Here is a 27749-nt window from a genome sequence, read left to right as displayed (position 1 = left end):
TCCCATCAGTCTGGTGCTCCAGTAGCGGTGAGAGTCTCCTCAGTTCTTGCCTGTTCCATCAGGCCAGCCCACCATCTGGGCCCCAAACTCGAGTGCTCACGCTGTAGCCCTGGTTGGGATGTCTGTGCTCTGGGCTGAAGACCACAGTGGACCTCTGCACAGACGTGCCTCCCCCACCAGCAGTGTGCCTGCTGCTCTGTAGCCCCTGAGATTCACAGGAAAGCCAGGTGTAAGGTTTGGTAAAAATGAATTCCAGCACCCTCACTCGTGCCTGTGGGGTGACCTGTGCCTTCCCCATGATTTCTGCAAGCCCTGGGGCCTCTGCCATCCTACTCCCATCTGCTCCGGGTCTGGCATCTGCTGAGCTCCCTTGACTCACTGTCTCTTACTCAGCTGTCTCTTCTCTTGTCTCTGCGATGAAGCTTCTACCATTCTCAGCCCCCACTCCCAACACCTCCCTACATGCTCTGCCTGCATCAGACCTGACAAAGGTTTCTTCAGGGGGATTTTATAGTCAGAATGGCAGAGTAGAGGAAGGCAGGTGGGAATATTGGCAGTCCTTTGGCCACCCAGCCACTTCTCAAAGGCAGTGCTTTCTGGAAGGTTCTCCAGTTAGAAGCTCCCACCAATCAGAAAAGTTAAATCAAGGAAATTCCTGAAACAAAGAAGGACTCGGTGCTTTAGTTCTGGATGCCCAAGTAGCAGGCACCAGTAGAAGGATCTTCACACCAGCTCCTGAGCCTGCATTCCTGTGTCAGCAAAACACCACCCTAGTGTCAGCATCAAATCCTGTAACTGGCTGTGAGAGGCTCTGGGCCAGGCTCTGTGCACACAGGACCCCTGAGACATCACTCCACCTTTGGATGTGACATGCCCAGGGTTCAGCCCTCTGCAAACTGGAGAATGCCAGGCAGACCATGGGATGCTTGTCCCAAAACTCCCTGGGCTGAACGAGGACCCCTAACCCTCCGGTCTGTTCTGGGCCTTTAGGAAACACCCCAGAAAGGTCAGCTCACACAAGGGACCCCCAGGGACATCAGAGTACATGACAGACCAGGTGCTACCTGGAAGTGAGGAGGCCAATGAAGGCAGGCAGGTGTCCTTTCATCACCCACGCTTTCCCTCCCCTCACTCAGCGAACTGCCTTGGAGGGTATTTCCATGGACACTCGGTGGGCAGGTGCCTCTGGTCGGGTAGCCACAGCCCTTATGGGCAAGGCCCTGCCGTAGCTGACCCCTCCATCCCCAGGCACCCACCCTGCCTTCTCTAATGAGTCCATGGCCCCCTATCTCCTGCACCTTAAGGGACCTGGAAGCTTAACGGGACCCACACAGCCTCCCCTGTCTCTGCGAACCTGCCACTGAAGGCCTCTGCCAGGGCTGCTTCCTCCCACAGGCCAGAGAAATTTACCTGAATCATTTACGGTGGCATAAAGGTGGTGGAACGTTTGGAATCCTGAGCAGCCCCCTTGGGAACCACTGCCACTCTGCAGCATTCCCAGGGAGCCCCCAGCCCTTACCCAGGCTCAGGGGGTGGGGGGAACCATCTCCCTGCAGCCAAATCCCACTTCCCATGGCTCTCCAATTAAGATAATTATAGATTCAAGTGCAGTTGTAAGAAATAATATAGACAGATCCATGGACCGTTTATGCTGGGCCTCCCGCCGGGCCTGTTCCAGCTCCTGCTCCCGCCCACTCAGCTGCCGGGAGAGCTGGCCCCCACCCAGAGACTGAGCAGCACTCCCACCATCCCCCAGCTTGTTCATCATGCAGCACCCCAACTTGGGGCCTAACCCAGTCCTGGCAGAAGGTCTGGGTTCGAGCCCAGGGTCTGCCCTCATGTGCTATATGTACTTGGGCAAGTCATGACCTTCTCTAGATCTGCAATGCACGTGTGTACAAAAACGAGGGCCCGTCCGGGCACGGTGGTGCACGCCTATAATGCCAGCACTTTGGCAGGTGGATCACTTGAGGCCAGGAGTTCAAGATCAGCTTGGCCAATGTGGTGAAACCCTGTCTCTGCTAAAAATGCAAAAATTAGCCAGACATGGTAGTGCACGCCTGTAGTCCCTACTACTTGGGACGCTGAGGCAGGAGAACAGCTTAAACCATGGAGGCAGAGGTTGTAGTGAGCCCAGATCATGCCACTGCACTCCAGCCTGGGCAACAGAGCAAGACTCTGTCTCAAACACACACACACACACACCCTGCAGGGCGGCTTTGTCGTCCTCCAGCTGTGGGCCGGGTACAAATGGGGCCTCATAAGCAGGGCATTCCTCCCAGGACCAGGAGGCCTCATCCACCCACCCACCAGCCACAATATCCCAGGGGAGGCTCCCAGGGAATGAAGGGCAGTGCCTTTGGGTGTGTGGGACACTGGGGAAGGGGAGATGAGGGCCCATGGAGCTTCTGTGCTCTGACACCGAGAGAGGATAGACAGACAGACGGAGACAGACAGAGAACCAGAGACAGAAAGGGAGGCACGGGTCAAGACAGGTACAGGGCTGGGCCCGGGGTGCCTCACTGACACTGGGCAAGGCAGGTGGGCCTGCAGGTGCACAGCGTACCTGGGCGACAAGGCGGTTCAGATCCAGCTTGTCCTGAGCAAGGCTCTCGTTGAGGGCGCTCAGCTTGGACGGGGAGTCCTGCAGAGAGGCCTCCTCTCCCTCAGCTTGGTCATGGAGAGCTCGAGCTCCATGCAGCCAGCCTCAGCCTGCAGAGTCAGGCCCTCAGAGATGAGGAAAGGCAGAAAGGTTGGGAGGAGGTGAGGAGAGACAAGAAGAGACCCAGAGAGATGGACCCTCAGAGACAGGGGAGGTGAAACAAGGAGGGGACACAGCGTGAGATGGAAAAAAAATCACTGCAGAAAGCCTGCTGCTTATGGAGCCATTTAAAATCCACGCACCACAGAGCTGTGCAAAAATAGCTCAAGCTGCAGGGCAGGACCAGAGTTCAGAGGATCCCTGAGTAGGGTCTATAGCACTGCTCAGAGCCCAGGCTGCAGCGGACAGGGCCGGCCTCCCGCCAAGGAGTCTCTGGGCTGTAGCCCCAACTCTCAGGCCCCAGGAGCTGAGTCTCAGGCACTGGATGACCCTGAGCTATAGGCACTGTCCCCAGGAGCATCCACAAGAGCAGGGATATGGCCATAAAGAGAGGTCAGTCCACTTATACCTGGGACCAGAGGTCCAGAGGTCTGTGGCCTGCGACAAAGATCAGCCTGTATCCAGAAGGAGGGGTCAGTCTGTGCAGGCTCAGAGATCCGCCTGACACTGGGACCAGCCCGTGCCAGAGCGAGAAGTCTTGGGGCTGGGGGTCAGAGGTAAGTTTGTGGTTGTGCAGCAAACAGGGACCCACCTTGGTCAGTGCCTCGGCCACCTCGGCCTTCTCGGCCTGCAGCATGTCCCTGCTGCAGCGTGGCGTGGCTCAGCGCCTCCCTCACCTCCACCAGCTCCTTGGCCAGGACTGAGCGCTTCCCTTCCAGCTGCTCTAGTTGTCTATGGCTGCGGGACAGAGGGCGGGCGGGTGGCCCATCTCACTTTCCTGTCCTGAACCTCCTGTAGCCAGCGAGATGCTGGGCCAGGGACCAGGCCTGAGGCAGGAGTTTGGAGAGAAAGAGCCTGGCCCACAGGGCACCCAAGCCCACTACACTTAGCTGCATGACCCTGGCCTCCGTTTTCACATCGGCAAAATGAGGTAACACTTGCCTTGTGACATTGTTTTTTTGAGACAGAGTCTCGCTCTGTCTCACCCAGGCTGGAGTACAGTGGTGTGATCTCAGCTCACTGCAACCTCTGCCTCCCAGGCTCAAGCAATTCTCCTGCCTCAGCCTCCTGAGTAGCTGGGATTACAGGTACCCACCACCATGCCTGGCTAATTTTGTAGTTTAAGTGGAGACGGGGTTTCCCCATGTTGGTCGGGCTGGTCTCGAACTCCTGACCTCAGGCGATTCCCCTGCCTCAGCCTCCCAAATTGCTGGGATTACTGGCATGAGCGACCGTGCCTGGCCTGTTTTAAGGATACAGACTTCACATGTGCTTAAAATGGTTCCTGACACATCTCCCCAAGGGCCTTCAGAAACAAGAATAACATGCACCACCACAGTCTACTAAACACCATCATCGATCACGTCCCAGAGAGGTAAGCAGTGCAGTGGGGAAGAGGTTAACTCTGAAGGCAGAATGCCTGGGTTCAAATCCTGGCTCTTCTGCTAACTAGCTGTGTGACCTGGGGCAAGGGACATGGCTTCTCTGTGCCTCAGTTTACCATCCACAAAATGGAGATAACAGCTTCTACAACACAGAGTTATCATAGAGTTGAATGAGAACTGAATTTCTTAAAACAGTATCTGCGCCGGGCGCGGTGGCTCAAGCCTGTAATCCCAGCACTTTGGGAGGCCGAGGCGGCCAGATCACGAGGTCAGGAGATCGAGACCATCCTGGCTAACATGGTGAAACCCCATCTCTACTAAAAAAAAATACAAAAAACTAGCCGGGCGAGGTGGCGGGCGCCTGTAGTCCCAGCTACTCGGGAAGCTGAGGCAGGAGAACGGTGTAAACCCGGGAGGCGGAGCTTGCAGTGAGCTGAGATCCGGCCACTGCACTCCAGCCCGGGCCACAGAGGGAGACTCCGTCTCAAAAAAAAAAAAACAGTATCTGGCACTTAGTGAAATTAGTAAGGATATTGTTATGATCATAACTAAATTTTAAAAATACTATTGTTAATATTACTACTGCTATTTTAATTATTGTTCTTATTATCATCCAAGTTCTACCTTTTAACTAGTTCTCTGACCCCAGGTAAGTGACAACACCTCCGTGAGCCCCAATTTCCTGAAATGGGTCTGGTTAGCATCAGAGGGGTCCAGATGGTAGGAGACCCAGGACCCAGTGGGTGCTCCCTAACCCCCCGAGGGCACTGACAGGGGACCCAAGGCACATCTGAAGGGCCCTGGCAGGGAGGCGAGATGCTGCTCACCTGCGCTCAAGCTCCGGCGGCACCCGCACACCATCCTGCACCGCGTCCTCCTGCTCTTCCTCCAGCCGGTCCCACTGGCGCCGCAGTTCCTCCTGGGCAGCCTGCAGCTTCTCCTACTCCTGCCACAGCTCCTCGGCCTGCTGCTGGGCCACCTGCAGGCTGTGGGACAGGTTGCTCTTCTTCCTTCAGGACAAGGGGAGGAGGAGCAAAGGGGATGCTGGGGCTGCGCCCTCAGGGAAGGTGGCTGGCTGCTCCTCTAGCCATGAGCTACATCCTCCCATCTTCCAAGGCACCTGCCTCCAGGAAGCCTTCCCTGACCACCCTGCCCATGGCTGACTCATTTCACTCACACCTTCCAGCAGAAGAACCTGGCTTTCCTTCTCCCCAGCCCATCCACTTGGAGTGGATGGAGGTGCTAGCATTATCTCCAAGCACCCTATCAGGTAGGCAAGGCTAGGCTCCTGGGACACACAGGCAATTGTGGCACCAGCTCTGCTAGGCCATGTGACCAGGAAATGCCCCCTATAACACCCCATGCCCCTCAATTCTGGGAAGCCTGATAGAGCTGAGTCTGCAGATCCCACAGCTTCCTGCTACATAGGCACATGGTGGCCACAGCAGGGGAAGGAGGAGAAGGCAGCAACTGGGACCCCAAAGACTTGCTGTGAACTGCCACTTTCCTCACTGGCAGTAGGTGCAAAAAACTTCACGACATGATTTTTTTTTTTTTAATTTCCCGAGATGGAGTCTCACTCTGTCACCCAGGCTGGAGTGCAGTGGCGTGATCTCCCCTCATTGCAAGCTCCGCCTCCCAGGTTCACACCATTCTCCTGCCTCAGTCTCCTGAGTAGCTGGGACTACAGTCACCTGCAACCACACCCAGCTAATTTTTTGTATTTTTGGTAGAGACAGGGTTTCACCGTGTTAGCCAGTATGGTCTCAATCTGACTTTGTGATCCGCCCACCTCCCAAAGTGCTGCTGGGATTACAGGTGCAAGGCACCGTGTCCAGCAATTTTTTTTTTTTTTAGACGGAGTCTCACTGTCGTCCAGGCTGGAGTGCAGTGACATGATCTCGGCTTGCTGCAACGTCTACCTCCAGACTTCAAGCGATTCTCCAGCCTCAGCCTCCCAAGTAGCTGGGATTATAGGCGCCTATCACCACGCCCAGCTAATTTTTGTATTTTTACTTAGAAGCGGGGTTTCACCATGTTGACCAGAATGGTCTCAAACTCCTGACTTGAGGTGATCTGCCCACCTCAGCCTCTCAAAGTGCTGGGAAGACAGGCATAAGTCACCACACCCGGCCCTAATTTATTTTTTACTTTTATTTTTATTTATATATTTTTTTGACACAGACTTTCACTGTTGTTGCCCGGACTGGAGTGCAATGGCATGATCTCGGTTCACCACAAACTCTGCCTCCCCGGTTCAAGCGATTCTCCTGCCTCAGCCTCCCAAGTAGCTGGGATTACAGGCATGTGCCACCACTGACGGCTAATTTTGTATTTTTAGTAGACACAGGGTTTCTCCATGTTGGTCAGGCTGGTCTCAAACTCCTGATCTCAGGTGGTCTTCCCGCCTTGGCCTCCCAAAGTGCTGAGATTACAGGCGTGAGCCACTATGCCCAGCCCATTTCTTTTATCTTTAATAGAGATGGGGTTTTGTCATGTTGGCCAGGGTGGTCTCAAACTCTTGACCTCCAGTGATCCATTCGCCTTGACCTCTCAAAATGCTGGGATTATAGGCGTGAGCCACCGTGCCCAGTTGACAATGTGCTGTTAAGTAAAACACACCCAGCCTGAATTTTCCCTTTTTAAAACTTTTAATTAAATTTTAATACAGCCAGGGACAGTGGTTTATGCCTGTAATCCCAGCAATTTGGGAGGCTGAGGTGGGAGGAGTGTTTGAAACTAGGAGTTCAAGACCAGCATGGGCAACACAGTGAGACCCCCATCTCTACATTTCGCAGAATGTGAAATGGGACGCTTGCTGTGAACACAACTACTTAAAAAGACCTTCTCCTTTCCAGGCATGGAAAGCCTCAGTTTACTCTCAGATGGACCTGAATTCCCACCCTGCCACCCCCAGCCACACACGGTGTACGAGTCTGAGCGAGTCTCTCAAGGTTACAACAGAGTTCCGAATTGCATGAGTTTGACAGGAAGACTAAATGACAGAGTACATAAAAACACTCGGCCAAGAGCCTGGCACACGGTAGGTGTGGAGGAAACGTTTGCTATCTCACTGCCAGGAAACACAATGGGAAGGAAAACCAGTGCCCTAAATGAGTTAGGATGGGCAGATGAGGCTGTGAGAAGGCCCTGTCTTTTTATTTCTATTTTTCAAACTTTTCATAAGATCGTTACATTTATGAAAGAGGAAAACCAAACAACAAAATATCAAAAACAACCTGGCAGCTAAGTGGATAATTTCTTGTCTTAAAAATCTTCAAGGTGCCAAGAATGGTGGCTCATGCCTGTAATCCAGCACTTTGGGAGACCAAGGTGGGTGAATCACCTGAGGTCAGGAGTTCGACACCAGCCTAACCAACATGGTAGAACCCCATCTGTACTAAAAATATAAAAATTAGCCAGGCATGGTGGCGGGCACCTGTAATCCCAGCTACCAGGGAGGCTGAGGCAAGAGAATCACTTGAACCCGGGAGGTGGAGGTTGCAGTGAGCCAAGATCGTGCCATGGGCAATAAGAGTGCGGAAAAAAAAAAAAAAAGAAGTGGATAATTTCTTGTCTTAAAAATCTTCAAGGTGCCTGGCGTGATGGCTCACACCTACAATCCCAGTATTTTGGGAGGCCGAGATGCATGGATCATTTCAGCTCAAGAGTTAGAGATCAGCCTGGGCAACATGTCAAAACCCCATCTCTGCAAAAAACAGAAAAATTAGCCAGGCATGGTGGTGTGTGCCTGTAGTCCCAGCTACTCAGGAGGCTGAGGTGGGAGGATCACTTAGGCCTAGGAGGTGGAGGTTGCAGTGAAGTGAGATCACACCACTGCACTCCAGCCTGGGTGACAGAACAAGACCCTGTCTCAAATTAAAAGAAAAAAAAATCTTCAAGGCCAGGCATGGTGGCTTATGCCTGTAATATCAGCATTTGGGGAGGCTGAGGCAGTGTAATCGCTTGAGGCCAGAAGTTTGAGACCATCCTGAGCAACACAGTAAGACCCCACTTCTAAAATAAAAATAATAAAAAATAAAAATTAAATTAAAAAACTCCAAGAAGGCCGGGCACGGTGGCTCAAGCCTGTAATCCCAGCACTTTGGGAGGCCGAGGCGGGTGGATCACGAGGTCAGGAGATCAAGACCATCCTGGCTAACATGGTGAAATCCCGTCTCTACTAAAAATACAAAAAATTAGCCAGACGTGGTGGCGGGCGCCTGTAGTCCCAGCTACTCGGAGGCTGAGGCGGGAGAATGGCGTGAACCCGGGAGGCGGAGCTTGCAGTGAGCTGAGATCCGGCCACTGCACTCCAGCCTGGGCAACACAGCAAGACTCTGTCTCAAAAAAAAAACCAAAAAACTCCAAGAAATACAGTCCAGAATAGTGCTGTCAATAGAATTCTCTGACATGACAGAACGTTCTATGGCCACGTATGCTTGATGAATGCTTGAAATGTGGCTAGGGCAACTAAAAAACTGAATTTTCTTCTATTTTCTCCTTTTTTTTTTTTCAGATGGAGTCTCAACCTGTCACCCAGGCTGGAGTACAGTGGTGTGGTCTCAGCTTACTGCAAGCTTTGTCTCCCAGGTTCACACCATTGATCCACCTCAGCCTCCCAGTAGCTGGGACTACAAGTGATCGCCACGATGCCCAGCTAATTTTGTTTTTGTATTTTTGGTAGAGACGGGGTTTCACCGTGTTAGCCAGGATGGTCTCGATCTCCTGACCTCGTGATCCGCCCACCTCGGCCTCCCCAAGTGCTGGGATTACAGGTGTGAGCCAACGCAACCAGCCTTTTTTTTTTTTTTTTGAGACGGAGTCTTCCTCATCTCCTAACCTGGAGTGCAGTGGCATGATCCTGGCTCATTCCAACCTCCGCCTCCAGGGTTCAAGTGATTCTCCCACCTCAACCTCCCAAGTAGCTGGGATTACAGGAGCATGCCACCATGCCTGTTTAATTTTTGTATTTTTAGTAGAAACAGGGTTTCACCATGTTGGTCAGTCAGCTGGGTGTGAGCCACCACACCCAGTCTGAATTTTCACTTTTTAAAATTTTTTTTTTTTGAGGCGGAGTCTCGCTCTGTCGCCCAGGCTGGAGTGCAGTGGCAGATCTCGGCTCACTGCAAACTCTGCCTCCCGGGTTCACGCCATTCTCCTGCCTCAGCCTCCCGAGTAGCTGGGACTACAGGCGCCCGCCACCTCGTCCGGCTAGTTTTTTGTATTTTTTTAGTAGAGACGGGGTTTCACTGTGTTAGCCAGGATGGTTTCGATCTCCTGACCTCGTGATCCGCCCGTCTCGGCCTCCCAAAGTGCTGGGATTACAGGCTTGAGCCACCGCGCCCGGCTAAAATTTTTAATTAAATTTTAAAAGAGCCAGGCACAGTTTCTTATGCCTGTAATCCCAGCAATTTGGGAGGCTGAGGAGGGAGGAGTGTTTGAAGCCAAGAGTTCAAGACCAGTGTGGGCAACATAGTGACACCCCCCCCCCCATCGCTACAAAAAATTTAGAAATGTTGGGGACTTGTCTAGCATCCTCATGGATGAGATCAGAGTTGCTTAGGAACCCGGGGAGGTAAGGTCTCAGAGGGTGGTGAGGGCACAGAGGAAGGGAGTGGAAACCTAACTCTCAGGCATCGGTCCCCTACCCTTCCCCAGGCCAGGCCCAGGCCCTGGCCCCCAACTAGGGACAGTTGGGAGGTAGAGGTGGGAGGATCGCTTGAGTCTGGGAGTTCCAGGCTACATTGAGCTGTGATGGAGCCATTGTGCCCCAGCCTGGGAAATAGAGCAAGAGTGTGACTCAAAACAAAGCAAAACAAAACAAAACAAAACTGAATAATAAAAAATAAATGTTGGCCAGGCGCGGAGGCTCATGCCTGTAATCCCAGCACTTTGGGAGACGGAAGAGGGTGGATCACGAGGTCAGGAGTTCAAGATCAGCCTGGCCAAGATGGTGAAACCCCATCTCTACTAAATATACAAAAAAAATAGCCGGGCGTGGTGATGGGCACCTGTAATCCCAGCTACTCGGGAGGCTGAGGTGAGAATTGCTTAAACAAGGGAGGCGGAGAATGCAATGAGCCGATATCACACCACTGCACTCCAGCCTGGGCGACAGAGCGAAACTCCGTCTCAAAAAAAAAAAAAAAAAAAAAAAAAAAAAAAAAATTAGCCGGGCGTGCTGGCGGGCGCCTGTAGTCCCAGCTACTTGGGAGGCTAAGGCAGGATAATAGGTGAACCCGGGAGGCGGAGCTTACAGTGAGCCGAGATCGCACCACTGCACTCCAGTGTGGGCGACAGAACGAGACTCCATCTCATAAATAAATAATAAAATAATAAATAAAATGCTAATAGGCATATGCAGCTCAGGGCGACCATATTAGTGCAGACCACACGCATAAGGCTCAACTGGTGTTATGCCCAGACGCTGATTTATTCTTCAGCACCCCCCAGCTCAGACCTCCCTGGCACCTGCTCAGGAGCTCGTTGGCACTCCGCAGCCGCTGCACCTCGCGCTGGGCGTCCTCCTGGGCCTGCATGGCGCAGTTGGTCTTTTCCCGCAGGCGCTGCAGTTGTTCCTCTAGGGCCCACCGCTCACTCTCGCTGTCGCTAAGCTGCTTCCGCAGGGTGCCCAGACCTGGCTTGCCTCATAGCGCCCACCCATGTTCTTCACAGAGTCTACGGGGGTCCTGGGAGGCCTCCAGAGCCCACCTACTCTCTTCTGGTTCCAGGGATACACACTGGCCTAGGCTAGGCGGGGTCCAGGGCCTGGACCTGGCCTGGGACAGGATAGGGGCCTAGGCCTGAGAGCCACACTTACGCTCCCCTACTATGTGCCCTCACCACCCTCTGAGCCCTCACCTCCCTGGGGTCCCGGACAATTCCTGTCAAACTCCCCCGGATGCGAGACAAACCCCCAGGCCCCTTCGTCTCCTGGGTTCTGACCCCACCCCCAGGGCTCCCAGGCCCCTCCCCTTTGCATCCTGGTTCCACTCTCAGACCCCTCCCTACCCTGGCTCTGCCCCTAGTTCCCGAGCTCCTCTCACCCTAGGCTCTGCTTCCCCTTGCTAGAACTTTTCCCAGAATCCTGGCTCTGTATGACAAGGGACATGTCTCCCTCTCTACCATGACCCTAACACTGCGGCAGTCTCCTCCCTCCACCAGCTGCCCAAGCACCCCCACTTCTGGGCTCGGCTTCACCGCAGAGCTCTCGGCCACCTCCTTCGGGGTCATGACAACCTCAGACACTATTTCTCAGGGCTCTGGCTGCACCCTGCGGCGCTCAGACTCCTCCCCCAGGACCCTGGCCCCGGACCCGCCCCCGCCCCCGCTCCCGCCCCCGCCCCGACCCGGAGGGCGCGGGCCCCTTCCCCCTCCCGCCCCAGGGCCTCTGGCTGCGCCCAGAACCCTCAAGCCCCTTCCTACCTGGACCTGCAGCTGGCACTTGTGCAGGGCGGAGTGGATTAGGGCGAGCTTGGAGGAGTCTGAGCAGGCCGGGGAGAGGGGCCTCGGCGGGGCGAACGACCTCGGCCTGGCTAGGAGCGCCGCGGTGGGCGGTGGGGACGGGGTCCACTGGCCCGAAAGCCCCCGCAGGCTCTTGGCTCGGAGACACTTGGAGACGCTCAGCTGGACGCCGCTCTCAACAAAGCACAGGATGACCTGAGGGGAGGGGAGGGAGGCAGAAGGAGGCCGTAGTTAGGAACCGCGGGGTGAGCTGGTAAAGATGCCCAGGCGAGGCTGGGGGCTGCCTCATTCCAAATGCTCCCTCCTACAAGAAGCCTCCCTGATTTCACCTCCTCCACTAGCTCAGTCCTCAGCTCGCCGCTGAGGCCTCCGATTTATTGCGAAGACATCACTGGCATTGCTCACAGGTGGGCTCCGTAAGGGCCGTGCCTCCCCTCTGACACGGGGTTCCCCAGGGCAGGGGCCGGGTGAGCTAGCAGGGGTGCTGAGCAGCTACAGCCTGGGCCCCAGGCCCCCACCCATTTGCAGTTCAGTCCCAGGTCAACGAAAGGCGTGGTGGGGGAGCCCAGGATTGCCTGGCAGGGCCCTGTCTTCCTGCCTCTCTGGGCTCACACCTGTGCCAGGTCCCTTAGGGTCTGCTGTAGCCCCTCTCCATCCTCTGTCTCCAGGGCCGCCTGCTCCTGTAGCCCCCACGGATTCCTGGAGTGCGGTTAGGGAGACAAAGGGTGGTCCAGGTTCTGTCTTATCTGAAACCTCCCTTTCCCTTCCCTCCCTGGCTCACCACTGACCAGGTGGCCTCTGAAGCCATGTCCATAGGCCAGCCACCTGGCCCGAGGGGCAGCAGGCCCGAGGCCCTCACTGAACAGACCAGGCCCAGAGAAGAGCTGTGTCCTGCCCCCATGTCACACAGTCAATTGGAGGACAGCTGGACCTAGAACCCAGGCCAGGCCCCACACAGAGGGGTGACCAAACCAGGCTGTACCCTGGGGTAGTGAGTGTCCCACTGGTGGGGGAGGGGGAATAGCTGGGTTGCCAGAGGCAGCATCTGGACCTGGAGAGCGCGGATGGGAGTTCAAGTCCCGACTCTCCTGCTTACTTGCTCTGAGACTGGACAAGCATTTCCCCTCTTGGGCCTCAGTTTCCCCATCTGTGTCATGACGATTATGCTACAGGGCTGCTGGGAGAAAGAAATGGGATGGAGGAGGTGAGTGTGCTTACCACGAAGATTGCACACCTGTAAGGGCTGAACCTGAGTGTGAGTGGGATGCTGGGGGTGGCCCAGGCGGCCCAGGTAGCCCAGCCCTAAGCCTGCATCCATGGATCTGGCCAGTACCCCATCCCACCCTGCCACATCTCAGGGGCAGCTGCGTCTCACCAGGGCCTCAAGCTTCTCGGTGAGGTCCTTGTTGACCTGATCCTTCTCCAGATTCTGCTTCTGAAGATGCTCCACTGCCAGGCCCAGCTCTGTCACTCTGGAGTTGGGGGAGCAACAGAGGTGAATAGGGGACCACCCCTGCCTCTCAAATCCACTAGCTCTGTGTCCACCATGCTTCTCCAAACCCGAGGCAGGGACCCTAACATCCACCTCCCTGGCTGTGTGACCTTAGGCAAGTCCCGGCTCCTCTCTAGACCTTACACTTCTCATCTGTGAAACAGGAATGAGCTTCCCACCAGCTTTATCTCATGGGAAAGCACTTGAGGACTTGTCCAGGTGGCAGGAGTAAGGGGCACAAGTTCTTTTTTTTTTGTTTCTTTTTGAGATGGAGTTTCCCTCTGTCATCCAGGCTGGAATACAGTGATGTGATCTTGGCTCAATGCAACCTTTACATTCTGGGTTCAAGCGATTCTCCTGCCTCAGCCTCCCTCATAGCTGGGATTACAGGCATGCGCCACCACACCTGGCTAGTTTTTGTATTTTAGTAGAGACAGGGTTTTGCCTGTTGGGCAGGCTGGTCTTGAGCTCCTGACCTCAGGTAATCCTCCCACCTTGGCCTCCCAAAGTGCTGGGATTACAGGTATGAGCCACCACACCCGGCCACAAGTTCTGTCATCAGAGGCTAAGCTGTTTGTGATATACACTGGGCAAGTGCCTTCAGAACCTCAGTGGGGTGCCTGGGAAGAGTGGCTGAGCTCACAGAGGAAGGCCCTGTGCCTAGTGAACAGAAGCTCCCTTCTCCCCAACCCTCCAGTTCTACCTTCTGCAGGGACGCCTGCCTTGTGCAGCACCCACCAGGTACACACCTGGCACTGAGGTCAGCCTTGTCCAGGTCGCTTTGCATCTGCTGCTGGGCCAGGTCCTTCTCGCAGAGCACCTTGTCCTGCAGCTGCTCCTCCAGCTGGGCCTGCAGCAGGGCCTGCTTCTCCAGGGCTGCCTCGGTCTGGCTTTCTGCCAGCCGCAGGCCCGTGCTCAGTCCCAGGCCTGCCTCCTGGACAGCTCGTGATGTCTGGGCCAGCTCCCCTCCCAGGTGCAGCAGGTCCCTTGGGGAGAGAGCACAGGCTGGCGATGGGATGGGGCTCGCTCCCAACTACAAATTAAAACTATGCTGGGGCCAGGCATGGTGGCTCACACCTGTAATCCCAGCACTTTCTTTGGGAGGCCGAGGCGGGCAGATCATCTGAGGTCAGGAGTTTGAACCAGCCTGGCCAACATAGTAAAACCCCATCGCTACTAAAAATACAAAAATTGGTGGGGCATGGTGGCACCCGCCTGTAATCCCAGCTACTTGGGAGGCTGAGGCAGAATTGCTTGAACCCAGGACATGGAGACTGCAGTAAGCCGAGATCATGCCACTGCACTCCAGCCTGGACAACACAGCAAGACTGCGTCTCAAAAAAAAAATAAATAAATAAAAATAAAAATATATTAGGCTGGGTGCGGTGGCATGCACCTGCAGTTTCAGCTATGTGGGAAGCGGAGGCAGGACTGCTTGAGCCCAGGAGTTTGAGGCCAGCATGAGAAACATAGTGAGACTCCATCTCAAAAACAAAAGAGGAAGAAAACAACAACAACAACAAACCCTACACTGGGATGCCATTTGTCCACTATCAGATTGGGGAAAAAAAAAAAAAAAAAGGGTCACATAATACACAGGGAGGGGCCTTGGGGTAACAGGCGCTCCCCGTACAACCACAAGGGAGGGCACTGGGGGAGAGTTCCGAAAACTATGCATCCATAGGACCTTCCCACCAGCTCCTCCTCTAAGAACGTATCCAAAGATATACCCCAGCACAGAGGACATGGCTTGTGGACAAGGAGGTTCACTGCAGCATTGCTCGTGTAAAAAATCCTGGTGACAACCTGAATGTCTATCAAAAGGGGACTGCTACTAAGTACATGATGGTACATCTATTCAGTGGAACACTCTGTGGTCAAAGAAAACCAGTGAAAAAGTTCCTCCTGGTCTGACACAGAGTCACATCCCAGTTAAAACTGGTAGGTGAGGAAAGCGTCTTCAAGAACTGTGAAGATGAAATTTTACCAGGCGCATATACAAAAAAGTGTGCGTGCGTGTGTGTGTGTGTGTGTGTGTGTGATCTGCTTTATTTGATTATATAAGATAACCTTGGAAGGTCACTTAAGAAACTGATAGGCCAGGCGCGGTGGCTCACGCCTATAATCCCAGCACTTTGGGAGGCCGAGGTGGGAGGATCACCTGAGGTCAGGAGTTCGAGACCAGTCTGGCCAACATGGCGAAACGCCGCTTCTACTAAAAATACAAAAATTAGTTGGGTGTGGTGGCTCATGCCTGTAATCCCAGCTACTTGGGAGGTGGAGGTGGGAGAATCGCTTGAACCTGAGAGATGGAGGTTGCAGTGAGCCAAGATCGTGCCACTGCACTCCAGCCTGGGAGACACAGGGTCTATCTCGAGAAAAAAAAAAAAAAAAAGAAACTGATAATGCGTCTCATAGTAACTTGGTGGCCAAAAGAAAAAAGAAAAAAGTTGTATATATAAAAAGAAAAACAAGCTGATAATGCTGCTTGCCTCCAAGGAGGGAAGGGGGACATCTGGGGTCAGCGGGGAGAGGGAGCCGTTTTACTGTGTACCGTTTTGAAATGTGAACCTTGTGAACATGTGACTTAATCAAAAGTAAAATATAAAAATATTAAAAGGCTACTTAAAAATTTTGTTTTTGTTTTTGTTTTTTTTGAAACGGAGTCTCTTTCTGTCGTCTAGGCTGAAGTACAGTGGTGTGATCCTGGCTCACTGCAACCTCTGCCTCCCTGGTTTAAGTGATTCTCCTGCTTCAGCCTCCCAAGTAGCTGGAATTACAGACATACGTCACCACATCCAGCTAATTTTTGTATTTTTAGTAGAGACAGGGTTTCACCATGTTGGCCAGGTTGGTCTTGAACTCCTGACCTCAGGTGATCCACCTGCCTCAGCCTCCCAAAGTGCTAGGATTACAGGCATGAGCCACCATGCCTGGCCTTAAAATAAAGGACAAATGTATTTTAAGGCCAGGCATGGTGGCCCATTTCCGTAATTCCAGCACTTTAGGAAGCCGAGGCAGGTGGATTGCTTGAGTCCAGGAGTTCGAGACCAGCCTGGGCAACATAGCAAGACCCTATCTCTAAAAAAAAAAAAAAAAAAAATTAGCTGGGCATAGTGGTGCACACTTATAGTCCCAGCTACTTGGGAGGCTGAGATGGGAGGATCACTTGACCCTGGGAGGTCAAGCCTAACGTGAGTTGTGATTGTGCCACCGCACTTCAGCCTGGGCGACAGAGAGACACTGTCTCAAAACAAAAAAAAAATGTATTTTAAGTCCGTAATACAGGTTAAATCCTTTCCTTTCCTTCCCTGAATGAACTGTACCACTGGTTATCCAATAGTAAGCAGGGAAAGTGCCTCATTCCAGAATTCTAATTAATATACAAAGGAGTGACTAAATGAGAAGCTCATAGTTTTGCAGCCTCTGATGAGTGGGTTGGATCTCGAAAAGAGAGACACCAGGCGTAGGGACATCCCGATGGAAGAATACATTCTACTTATGGAGTCTTGATTTAAAAAAAAAAAAGAAAGAAAGAAAGAAAAGCAAGCAGAAGAACCTGAATCTGACCTAGCTTTAGATCCAACATCCAATTTACAGGAAATACATGGGATAAAGAACCATGTTAATTGACACCATAAGGATGCAACCAGCAAAATCCAGACCATGAGAATCTCCAAGGACAATTGGCCCAGTTTCCTGAACAAGTTAGTTAAAAGGAACTTAAAAGACAAAGCAGGGGCCAGGCACAGTAGCTCGGTCTTGTAATCCCAGCTCTTTGGCAGACCAAGGTAGGTGAATCACCTGAGGTCAAGACCAGCCTGGCCAAAATGGTGAAGCCCCCATCTCTACTAAAAATACAAAAGTTAGCTGGGCGTGGTGGCACACGCCTGTAATCCCAGCTACTCAGGAGGCTGCAGCCATAGAATTGCCGAACCCAGGAGGCGGAGGTTGTAGTGAGCCAAGATGGCGCCACTGCACTGCAGCCTGGGCAACAAGCGAGACTCCATCTCAAAACAAAAACAAAGACAAAGCAACCACTCACATTTTGTGAATGTCTATGGATCTGGATTCAAACAAATTGTCAAGAAAACACTAAAGCAAGACTATCTGTGAATTTTTTTTTTTTTTTTTTTTTTTTGAGACAGAGTTTCACTTTGTCACCCAGGCTGGAGTGCAGTGGTGTCATCTCAGCTCACTGAAACCTCTGCCTCCTGGGTTCAAGCGAGTCTGGTGCCTCAGCCTCCCCAGTAGCTGGGATTACAGGCTTGTGTCACCACGCCTGGATAATTTTTGTATTTTTAGTAGAGATGGGGGTTTCACCATGTTGGCCAGGCTGGTCTCGAATTCCTGACTTCAGGTGATCCGCCTGCCTCGGCCTCCCGAAGTACTGAGATTATAGGCATGAGCCACTGCACCTGGCCTATCTGTGACATTTATGAGACATATGGAAAATCTAGACACTGGCTATTTGATGATATTAAGAAAAGATTATTAAACCAGGTGTGTGTAATCCCAGCACCAAAGGAGGTCAAGGCAGGAGGATCACTTGGGCTCAGGAGTTCAAGACCAGCCTGGGCAACAAAGTGAGACCTCAACTCTACAAGAAATAAAAAAATCAGCAAGCCTGGTGGCATGCACCTGTGGTCCCAACTGCACAGGATCTGAGGTAGGAGGACTGCTTGAGACCAGGAGGCATAAAGAAAAGAAAAGATTACTAACTAAAATGTTTTTAATGCACTAAATGAAACACCTTGGTCCCCTGCCTTGGGGCTCTCTCCACAGCCTCCCCGACACTACTATTGAGCTGACTGCTCACACCGATCAGACGCCCCTCTTCAAACATCAGGCAGGCCCAAGCCTCCCTGCTGAGGCAGGCTCTCCTTTCCCTGTACCAGTGCTTCGTTGCAACCCCCCTGGCTGCCATGGGCTCCCACCTCCCTGCCTTTGCTCCTGCCTTGCTTCTGCTTGGAGTGCCCGCTGCTCTGCTTCAACCCTACCCATTCCTTGAGGCTCTGAGCAAATTCCATCTCCACAAAGCGGTTTTTCTGACCTCCCCACCCCTCCCATCCTTCTGAGCCTCCAGGACATTCCCTCTGTCCCATGTACATATCACTGACCACTCGCCTCCTTAGTCTAGAATTCTGGGGATCTACGTCTCTTCATCCCTAGAGGCTGTGAGGTCCTTGGTAGCAAAGCTGAATATTCTAGTGGATTAAAATCAGGAACTTCGGCCTGGTGCGGTGGCTCATGCCTATAATCCCAGCACTTTGGGAGGCTGAGGCTGGCGGATTGCCTGAGCTCAGGAGTTCGAGACCAGCCTGGGCAACATGGTGAAACCCCATCTCTACTAAAAGACAAAAAAAAAATCAGCCAGGCGTGGCGGCATGCCCGTTATCCCAGCAACTCAGGAGGCTGAGGCAGGAGAATTCCTTGAACCCAGGAGGTAAGAGGTTGCAGTGATCCAAGATCGTGCCACTGCACTCCAGCCTGGTGACAGAGCGAGATTCCTTCTCAAAAAAAGAAAAATCAGGAACTTCAAACTCTGACTCAGCCACTTAGGTACTACTGTGTGACCTCAGGAAGATCACTCAACCTCTCTGTGCTTCAATGTCCTCATGTGTAAAATGGGAATGAACACAGTTCCTACTTCACAGGGAAGCTATGGATATTCGTTGAAATGAAATATACAAAGAATCTAGCTCAAAGTAAACATCTAATAAATGCTGACTGCCATGACCCTGGTAATGGTTATTACAAGTTGCCTCTGTATCCTCACACGCCCTTGTGCACAGTAGGTGCACTGAGTTGAACTGAAATTCAACTGAGTTGAGTTGGATGTAAAGAGCAGGGCTGGCTCTCAGCTGCTGCCCCGGCCCCGGCCAGGCCTCACCTCTCAGTGAACATCTTCACCTCTCTGACCAGCCGCCGGAACCCCACTACCTGCCTCCAGAGGAGGAGCAGGCGACTGTGCTCGTTGCTGAAGTAGGCGTTGAAAGACTGGAGGGAAGACATGCCGAGGGAAGGGTTGGGGTGAGAGCAGGTTTACCACCTCCCCCAGCTTCCCCCATCTCCGACCATTCCAGGAGGCGCCACCGTTCAAGGGAGCGGGTCTTCCTGTGGGCCTGTGCACAGAGTTGGGCCCCAGCAGCCACGCTCAGCCTCCCAAGCCTCATGGCTCCCTCCTGCACAGGGACCTGGCTTTCAAGTCCTCTTTTGGCTGCAACAGGCAGCAAGGAAGGGAAAAAATGCAAGGGACCTAGCTTTGCCTCCCAGCTGCCAGTTGCATGACTGTGGGCAGGTTACTTAACCTGTCTTTATTTATTTCGAGACAGAGTCTTGCTCTGTTGCCCAGGATGCAGTGCAGTGGCACGATCTCTTAGCCTCCTGAATAGCTAGGATTACAGGTGTGTGCCACCAAGCCCGGCTATTTTTTGTATTTTTAGTAGAGATGGGGTTTCACCATGTTGGCCAGACTGGTCTCGAACTCCTGACCTCAGGTGATCCACCTGCCTCAGCCTCTCAAAGTGCTGGGATTATAGGTGTGAGCCACAGCAACCGGCTTTAACCTCTCTTTAAAATCAAGAGAATGATAGCACCTACCACATGCTGTTATTACGAGGAATAAAGGTCAATGCACATTGGGCACATGGTACATGCTATGCATTGATAAAGACCAGCTATTGTGATGATGGCTATTTACTTCTGCTAACATGCTCCCTTGGACAGTGCTCCCTCTCCCTCTCCAGGCTTCTGAATCCTCCCTCCTTTGCAGTGCACCTTCCCCTTGGGTCAAGCTGGCCTCCCTGCACCCCCATGCCCACCTCCTCCTCACGCCTCCATGCTGCCTCCCGCTGCTCCAGCTCCTTGCGGCTGCGTGCCCAGTCGCTGGTCACCTTTCGTATGTCCTCACTCAGAGCCTGGTTGGCTGAGCCTGCCTGGTCAAGCTGTTCTCAGAGCATGGCATTCACCTGGGCCAGACTGGCACTCCTGAATGGGGCACAGGGGATCAGCAGGCACTCGCCCAGGGGCCATCCTGCCAGCCCTGGCCCTCCCTGCTGCGCCCTCACCTCTGCTGCTCCTCCTCCAGCCGAATGAGGGCGCTCTCCAGGTCTTGGCTGTGTTCTGTGTCCTGGGTGGGAGAAAAGTTAAAGCATCAGGCTGGGCAGGTAGAGGGCAGGGCCTGCCCCTGCCCCACCCTGGCACCCACCCTCAGTCGCTGCTGCTCCAGCTCTCCAGATCTCTCCAGCAGCTGCTGCTCCAGCTCCGAGCACCTCTTCTTGTACTGGAGAATCTGGGGATGGGGAGCTGATGGTGAGCTCCAGGGGTTGGGGCAGGGCAAAGTGAACACGTGGGAGGGCAGGAGCAGAAGTGGGTGGCCCTGACCTTGCCCTGCAGCCGCTGAACAAGCTGGGCCTGCCGCTGCTGGCCCTCCTGGTAGGCCTGCAGCTTGCGTCGGTAGGAGGCCTGCTCCTCCTGCAGCTGCCTCCGCAACTCCACAGTCTGCCGTACCAGCCTCCTGGGCTCCTGCATCTCCAGCTCCCCAGACTCCAGCCGCAGAGTCTGCTCCAGCTGCAGGGAAGGGCCGTGGGTGAGAGTCCTGGGCCTCCTGCGAAGGCAGGCTCAGGCCTCTGTAGGGGACACCAGGCTGGGCCCAGACCCACAATACCTTATAGGCTGATAGTCTGGCACCCTGGGGAGCAGGCATATGTGGGCAAGCCCAGGGGCAGTGCACATGTGCAGGGGGTGATGCAGCCATGCACAGACATGCAGATGGGGCATGCATGGACACATGCAGGTGAGCCCACAAACCGAAACCATGCAGGCAAAGCTCAAAGGTGCACCTGGGATCAACCTCAGGGGCCTCAGTACACCAGGTGCCTCTCCTCCGGAACACTCAGCCCTGTCGTGGTTTCTGTTTATTACATTGATGCCTGTGTCTCCCCACCACGCCCCCACCCCAATGTGAGCTCAGGAAAGCCTGGATTTTTTGCACCTCAGTGTATCTTAGTACTAGAATGGTGGCTGTGGTACGGCATGGCTCACACTCAGTAAAATATTTGCTGTGATGGTGAATTAATGGCATGAGCTCATGGGAATATATTCAAAACAGAGGTGTCAATCCACCTATGCATATGTGAGCTTAAAGATATGCACACAATAACACATACAGGCAACCTCAAACATCCCCAGGGGGACACGAATGAACCCCCTCAAATATACAGCATTAAGATTTGTAAGAGATGCGCACAGATGTTGCCCTATACAGCGCCTGTATATTAATGCCACCTTCTGGCTGGGTGCAGTGGCTCACGCCTGTAATCCCAGCACTTTGGGAGGCCAAGGTGGGTGGATCACTTGAAGTCAGGGGTTCAAGACCAGCCTGGACAACATGATGAAACCCCGTCTCTACTAAAAATACAAAAATTAGCCAGGTGTGGTGACATGCACCTGTAATCCCAGTTACTCAGGAGGCTGAGGCAGGAGAATCCCTTGAATCTGGGAGGCGGAGGTTGCAGTGAGCCGAGATAACGCCACTGCAATCCAGCCTGGGCAACGGCAGGTGTGAAGCAGGTACTGTTTGCCTCTGGGACACAGAGGGGTTCAGGCCGTTGCCGGCTTCTCCTCCCCTTTCTCCAATGCTCAGAACCAGAGCCAGGACCCTCTCGGCCACACCTCACCCCTTTCCACAAATTTCACCCCGCACAAAACAGCCTTTCAATTTTACTTGCAATTCAAAAGGGAAGGAGGCTGCCACTAAGCCAGAGATGAAAGGAGTTGACTGTCTCCCCTAGCAACCGCTGCCCTCGGACCGCCACTCAATTTACTCTTTCCAGGTTGCTATGGACACGAGGGAGCCCAGGGGGTCTGTCCTCTGGAGCCAAGGGAGGTGTGGCCACTCCCTCCTTTCCATTCTCAGCTGCGCCTACACCTGCTTCTCAGGGACAGCAAGAAGGGGGGACCCCCATAGGGGGCCTGAGGTCCTCTCTCTTGGCCGGGAGGTGGCCTCTGGGAGTTCCTCAGTTTCCCTGCAGGACATGCAGTCAATAGGACACAGACCTGACCCTCCCTCCACTCCCCATGCCAGGGGTGCTGCAGGTTTGGAAAGATCACAACAATCTCGCTGACTGCCCCCAACCCAGCCCACCATGCCAGGGAGGGCCGCAGGGGCAGGCACTTGCCACCTGTGGCCATGGGGACAAGGGGGTGGCAGGGAAAGAATGTTGCCCAACTGCAGAGCCCTGGACCAAGGGTCTCATCCCAGCACCACCACTGACCTTGGGCCTATCATGCCCCCTCTCCAGGACGGACTTTTCCTATCTGTGATAAGGTGATCTCCAGGCTCTGAAGTTCTCTGGAGACCCACCCTCCAGGAAGGGCCTTTAAGGTCATTCCTGTTCCGCCTCTCCCTCCAGGTGGGGCCTCATTTAAACCATGGTGGATAGAGGACAACTGAAGCAGTGGGCGCCCTCTGCGTGCCATTTGGGGCCCCCTTAGCCACAGGAGGGAGCTTTCCACACTAACCCAGACCACCTGTGCTACAATTCCAGCCCCAGCTGCTGTGTCCCAGCAGAGGAGGAACCTGTCAACTCCCACCTCTTCCCTTCCTTGCCAGCTGGGGGCAGGGCTAGCTTCAGAAGGTGGCATTTAAGAGGCAGGCCCTGGGAGTGTGGCACTGTGCCATGCATGGGCCAAAAGGAAAGGGAGGGCTGGCTCAGAGCCCCATTACCACTGACAAGGCAAGACTGGGGCCAGCATGCCCTACACACCCGCTGCAGACCCTGGGAAAACTAGCTCTCCACTGTCCTGATGCTAGGGGCCACTGTGGGACACCTACCCGGCTCCTCTACAAGTCCCAACTCGTCGGGGGTTTGTCCAGCCAGACAAATCCCAGGACACGGACACGCCCCACAGTCACACACAGGAACACACACCCTCCCCCAGTGCAGGCTCCAGCCTGGACAAGCCCAGCTCAGGGGTCCCACGCCAACCCTAGCTCTGCCACTACCACACAGGGGACCCTGGACCAGCCCCTGCCTCTCTGGGTCCCTTCCAACTTTGTGGGGGCCAACTGTGCCCTGAAATCCCTAGCCCAGTGTCTCTTCCCGTACGTAGGAAACAAAACTTCAGAACTTTGGTTCTAGACTGGGTTAGTCTAGAAACCAAACAGAGCCCCAGGGCTGCAAGTTGGAAGACCTGGTGTCTAGCCTTAACTGGCTGTGTGCCCCCAGCATGGTGCTTCCCCTCCCTGAGCTTCTGTTTTCTCCTTTGTTAAATGGGATCATAATGGTCCCGAACTTGGTGTATTAAATGTGAAACACTCAGCACGTACCTGGCACACAGTAGGCACTCAATAAACAGTAGCTACTATTAATACGTTATTGCCACCTGCATGCCTCCCATCTGCACACATACACTCGGTCCCACTTGCAACTCCCTTACCAATCTTCAGCCACCACCAACTTCCCAGGGTCACCTCCTGGCCACCTGGAGGCCCAAAGCAGACAGTGCATCAAGAGCATCCCGCACCCCTGGCACCGGCTCACACCCAGCTCCCGCCCCAGGCCGTGGGACCCCCACAAGCCTGCAGCACGGGTGATGTGAAACCTGCCTGGACATGAAGACAGGCCTGCTTCTCCTTCCTTCCCTGCCTGGAACCCATTCCAATAGGCAGTGGCAGCAGGTCTTGTGGCTACCCTAGATGGCCTGCAGAACACCGCAGATGCCCACACCAGCCTCGAGCCAGCATCCAGCCACCGCCTCAGCCCCAAGGCCCGTGGCAATGGTAGCACAGGGAGATGCCCAGAAACTCAAGGGGCAGGAATCTCTAGGGATCTCGCTCTCTGTGTACCGCACCCCTAACAGGCCTGGGACAGATGGGAACAAAATGCCCCTATGCCAGGCACTTTATTCTATTATTTCCTATTATTCACACAACTCCACATCCCATTACAATCCCCACTACAGAAAACAGGCTTGAAGAATGTAGTGATTTGTTCAACGCCACTCAAGGTAGCAGAGCCTCAATCCAAGCCCAGGCCAACCTGACACCAGGGCCCATCTTTTGCCCCATGTGTGGGCCTGGTCTAGATGCCTCCATGCCCTCAAACCAGGGGAGCCCTGGCCTAGCCCACCACCTGGGCGGCACCCACCCTCTCGCTGACCGCTTTGTACTTAATGGCGAGTTCATCGCGCTCGGCACGGCTCTGGGCCAGCAGGTCCTCCACGCGGAACAGCTCCTGCTGCAGCAGCTGGTTCTCCTCCTGCAGTGACAGCAGCGATGCCATCTCCGTGGCTGGCAGTGGGGCTGGCAAGGGACAGTGGGCACATGGTTGGCTTCTGGGTCCAGTGGGACATCCTCCCGCCATGGGGAGGGCAAGAAAACCATCCAGGCCCCTGGGATGAGCCCAGGTGGGAATGGCTGCAGGATTAGGCCTGCAAACAGAGCTGAGAACGGGGAGGAAGGCAAGGAGGGGATACAAAGCTGGACATAAAGTGAACACAGCTCCAGCTAAAGTGTGGCCCAGCAGGTTTTGGAGGTGCAGGAGAGAGGCTCAGTCTAGGAGCCAGGAGACCCCTGAGTTCTTGCTCCCTCCTTTTCCAATTACTATTCTTCTCTGGGGCCTGTTTTACTTATCTGTAAAATAGGTGGGGCGGGCGCGGACTCACGCCTGTAATCCTAGCACTTTGGGAGGCGAGATGGGAGGATCACCTGAGGTCAGGAGTTTGAGACTAGCCTGGCCAACATGGTGAAGTCCTGTCTCTACTGAAAATACAAAATTAGTTGGGCATGGTGGTACATGCCTGTAGTCCCAGCTACTTGGGAGGCTGAGACAGGAGAATCACTTGAACCCGGGAGGCGGAGGTTGCAGTGAGCCAAGATTGCACCACTGCACTCCAGCCTGGGCAACACAGCGAGACTCTGTCTCAAAAAAAAAAAAAAAGGTAGAATAGTAACCAGATCCTCCCAGAAAAGCATCAAAGCCGCGCTCGAGGGAAGAGCTTCATGGAACTTTAAAGGCTAGGACTCAGGATAGCGTAGGTCAGGTTGTGAGGAGGAGGAGAAAGAGAGAAGAGGGAAAGAAAGGCCAGCGGGAGAAGCGGGGTTGTCCACCTCCTGTGGGTTTCCCTTCTACCCTGGGAGAACTGGACATACGCCCCAGGTGTCAGGGTGAAGGCCCCCGGAGTCTCTCTCTGTCTGGGGCTCCAGGGCACCAACATCCCTGGCGCTCCCAAGGAGGGGGCCTGTCTGTAGCTTGTCAGTTGAACAGAGACAATGGTTAGAACACCAACACGCCATCACGGAGAGCTTCCAGCACATCAGCTGCAACTGACTGTGTCCTTCCCAGACCCTCAAGCCACATAATGACACCATGTGTGCCACCCGCTCAGAGAAGCAGGGACCATCCGCCTTCCTGCCCACATGGGAAATGCATGGACAGCACCATCCACTCAGACTTCTCCAAAACCCTGGTCTGAGCTGAGCTGCCCTCTCCCTATATCTTGGGTTCAACCAGCTCACACCTTCCCGGGTGGGAATATGGGATTTGGGGTTCACATCTTTGCAGCAGGCTACAGGCAAGCACGGAGGGGATGCTCAGCCCTTCCTTCTAGTTGCACCACATGCAGAATAAGTCTGGGCAAATAACATCCCTGAGCCTCTCTTTCCTCATCTGTAAAATGGGTTCTTCCATCATAAGGTTGTGCCTGCCCCACAGCGAGTTACAGTCATGATCATCATGGTGACTGCTCAGGAAAGGAACATGCAAAGACGTAAAATGTGGGTGGTGTCTGTGGAGGGGAGCGGATGGGGGTGGCACCTGGGCTCTCAGGCCGGGAGAGGTTGCGGGTGACAATTTCCCTGATGCAGGCAGGCAGGCTGGTGGTCTGAGCGTCCTGGGCCAGTTCCCACCTGCCCAAGCCCTTCTCCTGGCACAGGACGCTGCTCTCCAGTGTCTGTGGGAAAAGCGAGAGGGTCTTCAGGGGACCTGGGACCCGGGGCTCCCTGGCCTCGGGGGGAGAGCCGCAAAGTCCTACTGCCCAAGATGTGGGTCCCCAGGAGCCCCATCAAGCTGGAGTGAAGCCTGGGAGTTAGAATCCAAAAAATTACCATGGGAGGAGCCTCTTGTGCGCTCCCTGCCTCTGGAAGAAGGCCACCCAGGGCCAGAGATGCGAACCAAACCCCACGGGCAACTCCCAAACCCCACTGAGGCAGTCCAGTGTTGGGGGCTCCAATCTGGCTCCGACCCTAGATGGATGAGGATCCGGCTATGCCAGAGGTCCCCTGAACCCCAAAATCTGGAAGTAGGGACCCCCCTTCTCCCAATGCAGGGCACTGGGATGAGGGAGCCACAGCAGGTGCACCCTGTGTGTACCTCTGCCCCCCGTCTTGCCAGGAACTGCAAGCGGGGGTCCCCTTATGCCCCACCACCACCACACCTCTCCCACCCCTTGACCCCCAAGTCTAACACACCTCTCACCACTCCTGCTAAGTCCACACTACCCTGCCCCAGACAGGGTGGGCATAGCCCCCAGGACCCACCTGGATAACCGTCTCTAGTGTCAGCTCGACCTCCTGTGCCCCCGCCAGCCCCAAGCTCATGGAGGGAAGGCTGTGGGCACCCCTCCAGTCCCCTTCTCCAGGACCCCAAGACTAGCTCAGTCAGCAGGCGCCACAGCCAGGCTGCTGTGGTGAGCACCAGGCAGATCAAGCTTAAATCCTGCGGCGCCCCCATGTGACCACCGGGGTGGGAGGAGCGGGATAGGGGCCGAAGGGGGAGGGGATGGGAAAGGACAGGAGAGGAGGGAAGCAGAGGCGGGGAGCCGAAGGAAGAGGAAGGATAAAGAGAGGGGAGGAGAAGGGAGAGAAAGGGAGGGAGGAGAGACAAGAGGGAATGGGGGGAGGAAAAGAGAGGAGGTACCTGGAGGTCAGGACCTCACACACTCTCCACCCTCCCCAGGTTGCTGGGTCCTAGAGCCCTCCAAGTCCAGGGGGTGGAGTCAGTAGTCATGCAGTGGGAAAGGCCAGAGCCCTAAGTCTTCCGGATCATCTTTGCTGGGCCAGAACTGGGGTCACATGGTTAGCTAAGAATGTGAGGATTTACAGCACGCTGGGAGCACGCTTTCCCACAACAGGTGTAGGGCAAAGAATGCAGGCTGTGAGGCCACCCAGACCAGGCTAGGCACTTAGTTGGGCATGAGCTGTCCAGCCTGGACTGATGAGCATTTATGCAACACCTGCGGCATTCCTAGTGACCTAGACACAGTGGTACAGCCCCGACCTACAAATGCCCCAGCCTTCCCTTATTGGGAAGCTTCTGGCTTCCACACCCACCCCAGCCCCCACTAGCTGGGTGCACCAGCGACAGTGACTTTGCCTCTCTGAGCCTCAGTGTCCTCTTACGTAAGATGTGATAATATTGGCACTCACCTCATGGAGCGGTCCGGGGATGAAACAGAATATCGTGTGTGCATAACCAGCACATGACACAGTGCCGGGGGGTCACATGGCCAACACCCAAGAAATCCTCATTTCATTCATTTGAAAATCCAAAAGGCACAGTACCAGCCGGGCATGGGCGCTCAGGCCTGTAATCTCAGCATTTTGGAAGGCCAAGGTGGGCGGATCACCTAAGGTCAGGAG

At 54.3% G+C, this 27749-nt stretch overlaps 1 protein-coding gene across 1 annotated transcript; it reads right to left on the bottom strand.

Moving 5' to 3' along the window:
* Nucleotides 1–58: 58 nt before the first annotated feature.
* On the bottom strand, nucleotides 59–26871 carry LOC104671534 (rootletin-like). Its single transcript, XM_030942314.1, is given in 19 exon segments — nucleotides 59–205; nucleotides 2204–2664; nucleotides 2667–2712; nucleotides 3354–3404; nucleotides 3406–3499; nucleotides 4974–5156; nucleotides 10621–10682; nucleotides 11575–11808; nucleotides 12710–12790; nucleotides 12989–13085; nucleotides 13855–14091; nucleotides 18999–19105; nucleotides 19930–20095; nucleotides 20176–20237; nucleotides 20316–20399; nucleotides 20492–20677; nucleotides 24259–24413; nucleotides 25927–26062; nucleotides 26649–26871. Coding segments are annotated over 19 exon segments (2649 nt in total). The 5' UTR covers nucleotides 26709–26871.
* Nucleotides 26872–27749: the final 878 nt, after the last annotated feature.

Source organism: Rhinopithecus roxellana, chromosome 12 (assembly GCF_007565055.1).
Source record: "Rhinopithecus roxellana isolate Shanxi Qingling chromosome 12, ASM756505v1, whole genome shotgun sequence".
In the NCBI taxonomy this organism is placed as follows: domain Eukaryota; kingdom Metazoa; phylum Chordata; class Mammalia; order Primates; family Cercopithecidae; genus Rhinopithecus; species Rhinopithecus roxellana.
This window is presented reverse-complemented; position numbering and strand designations above follow the sequence as displayed.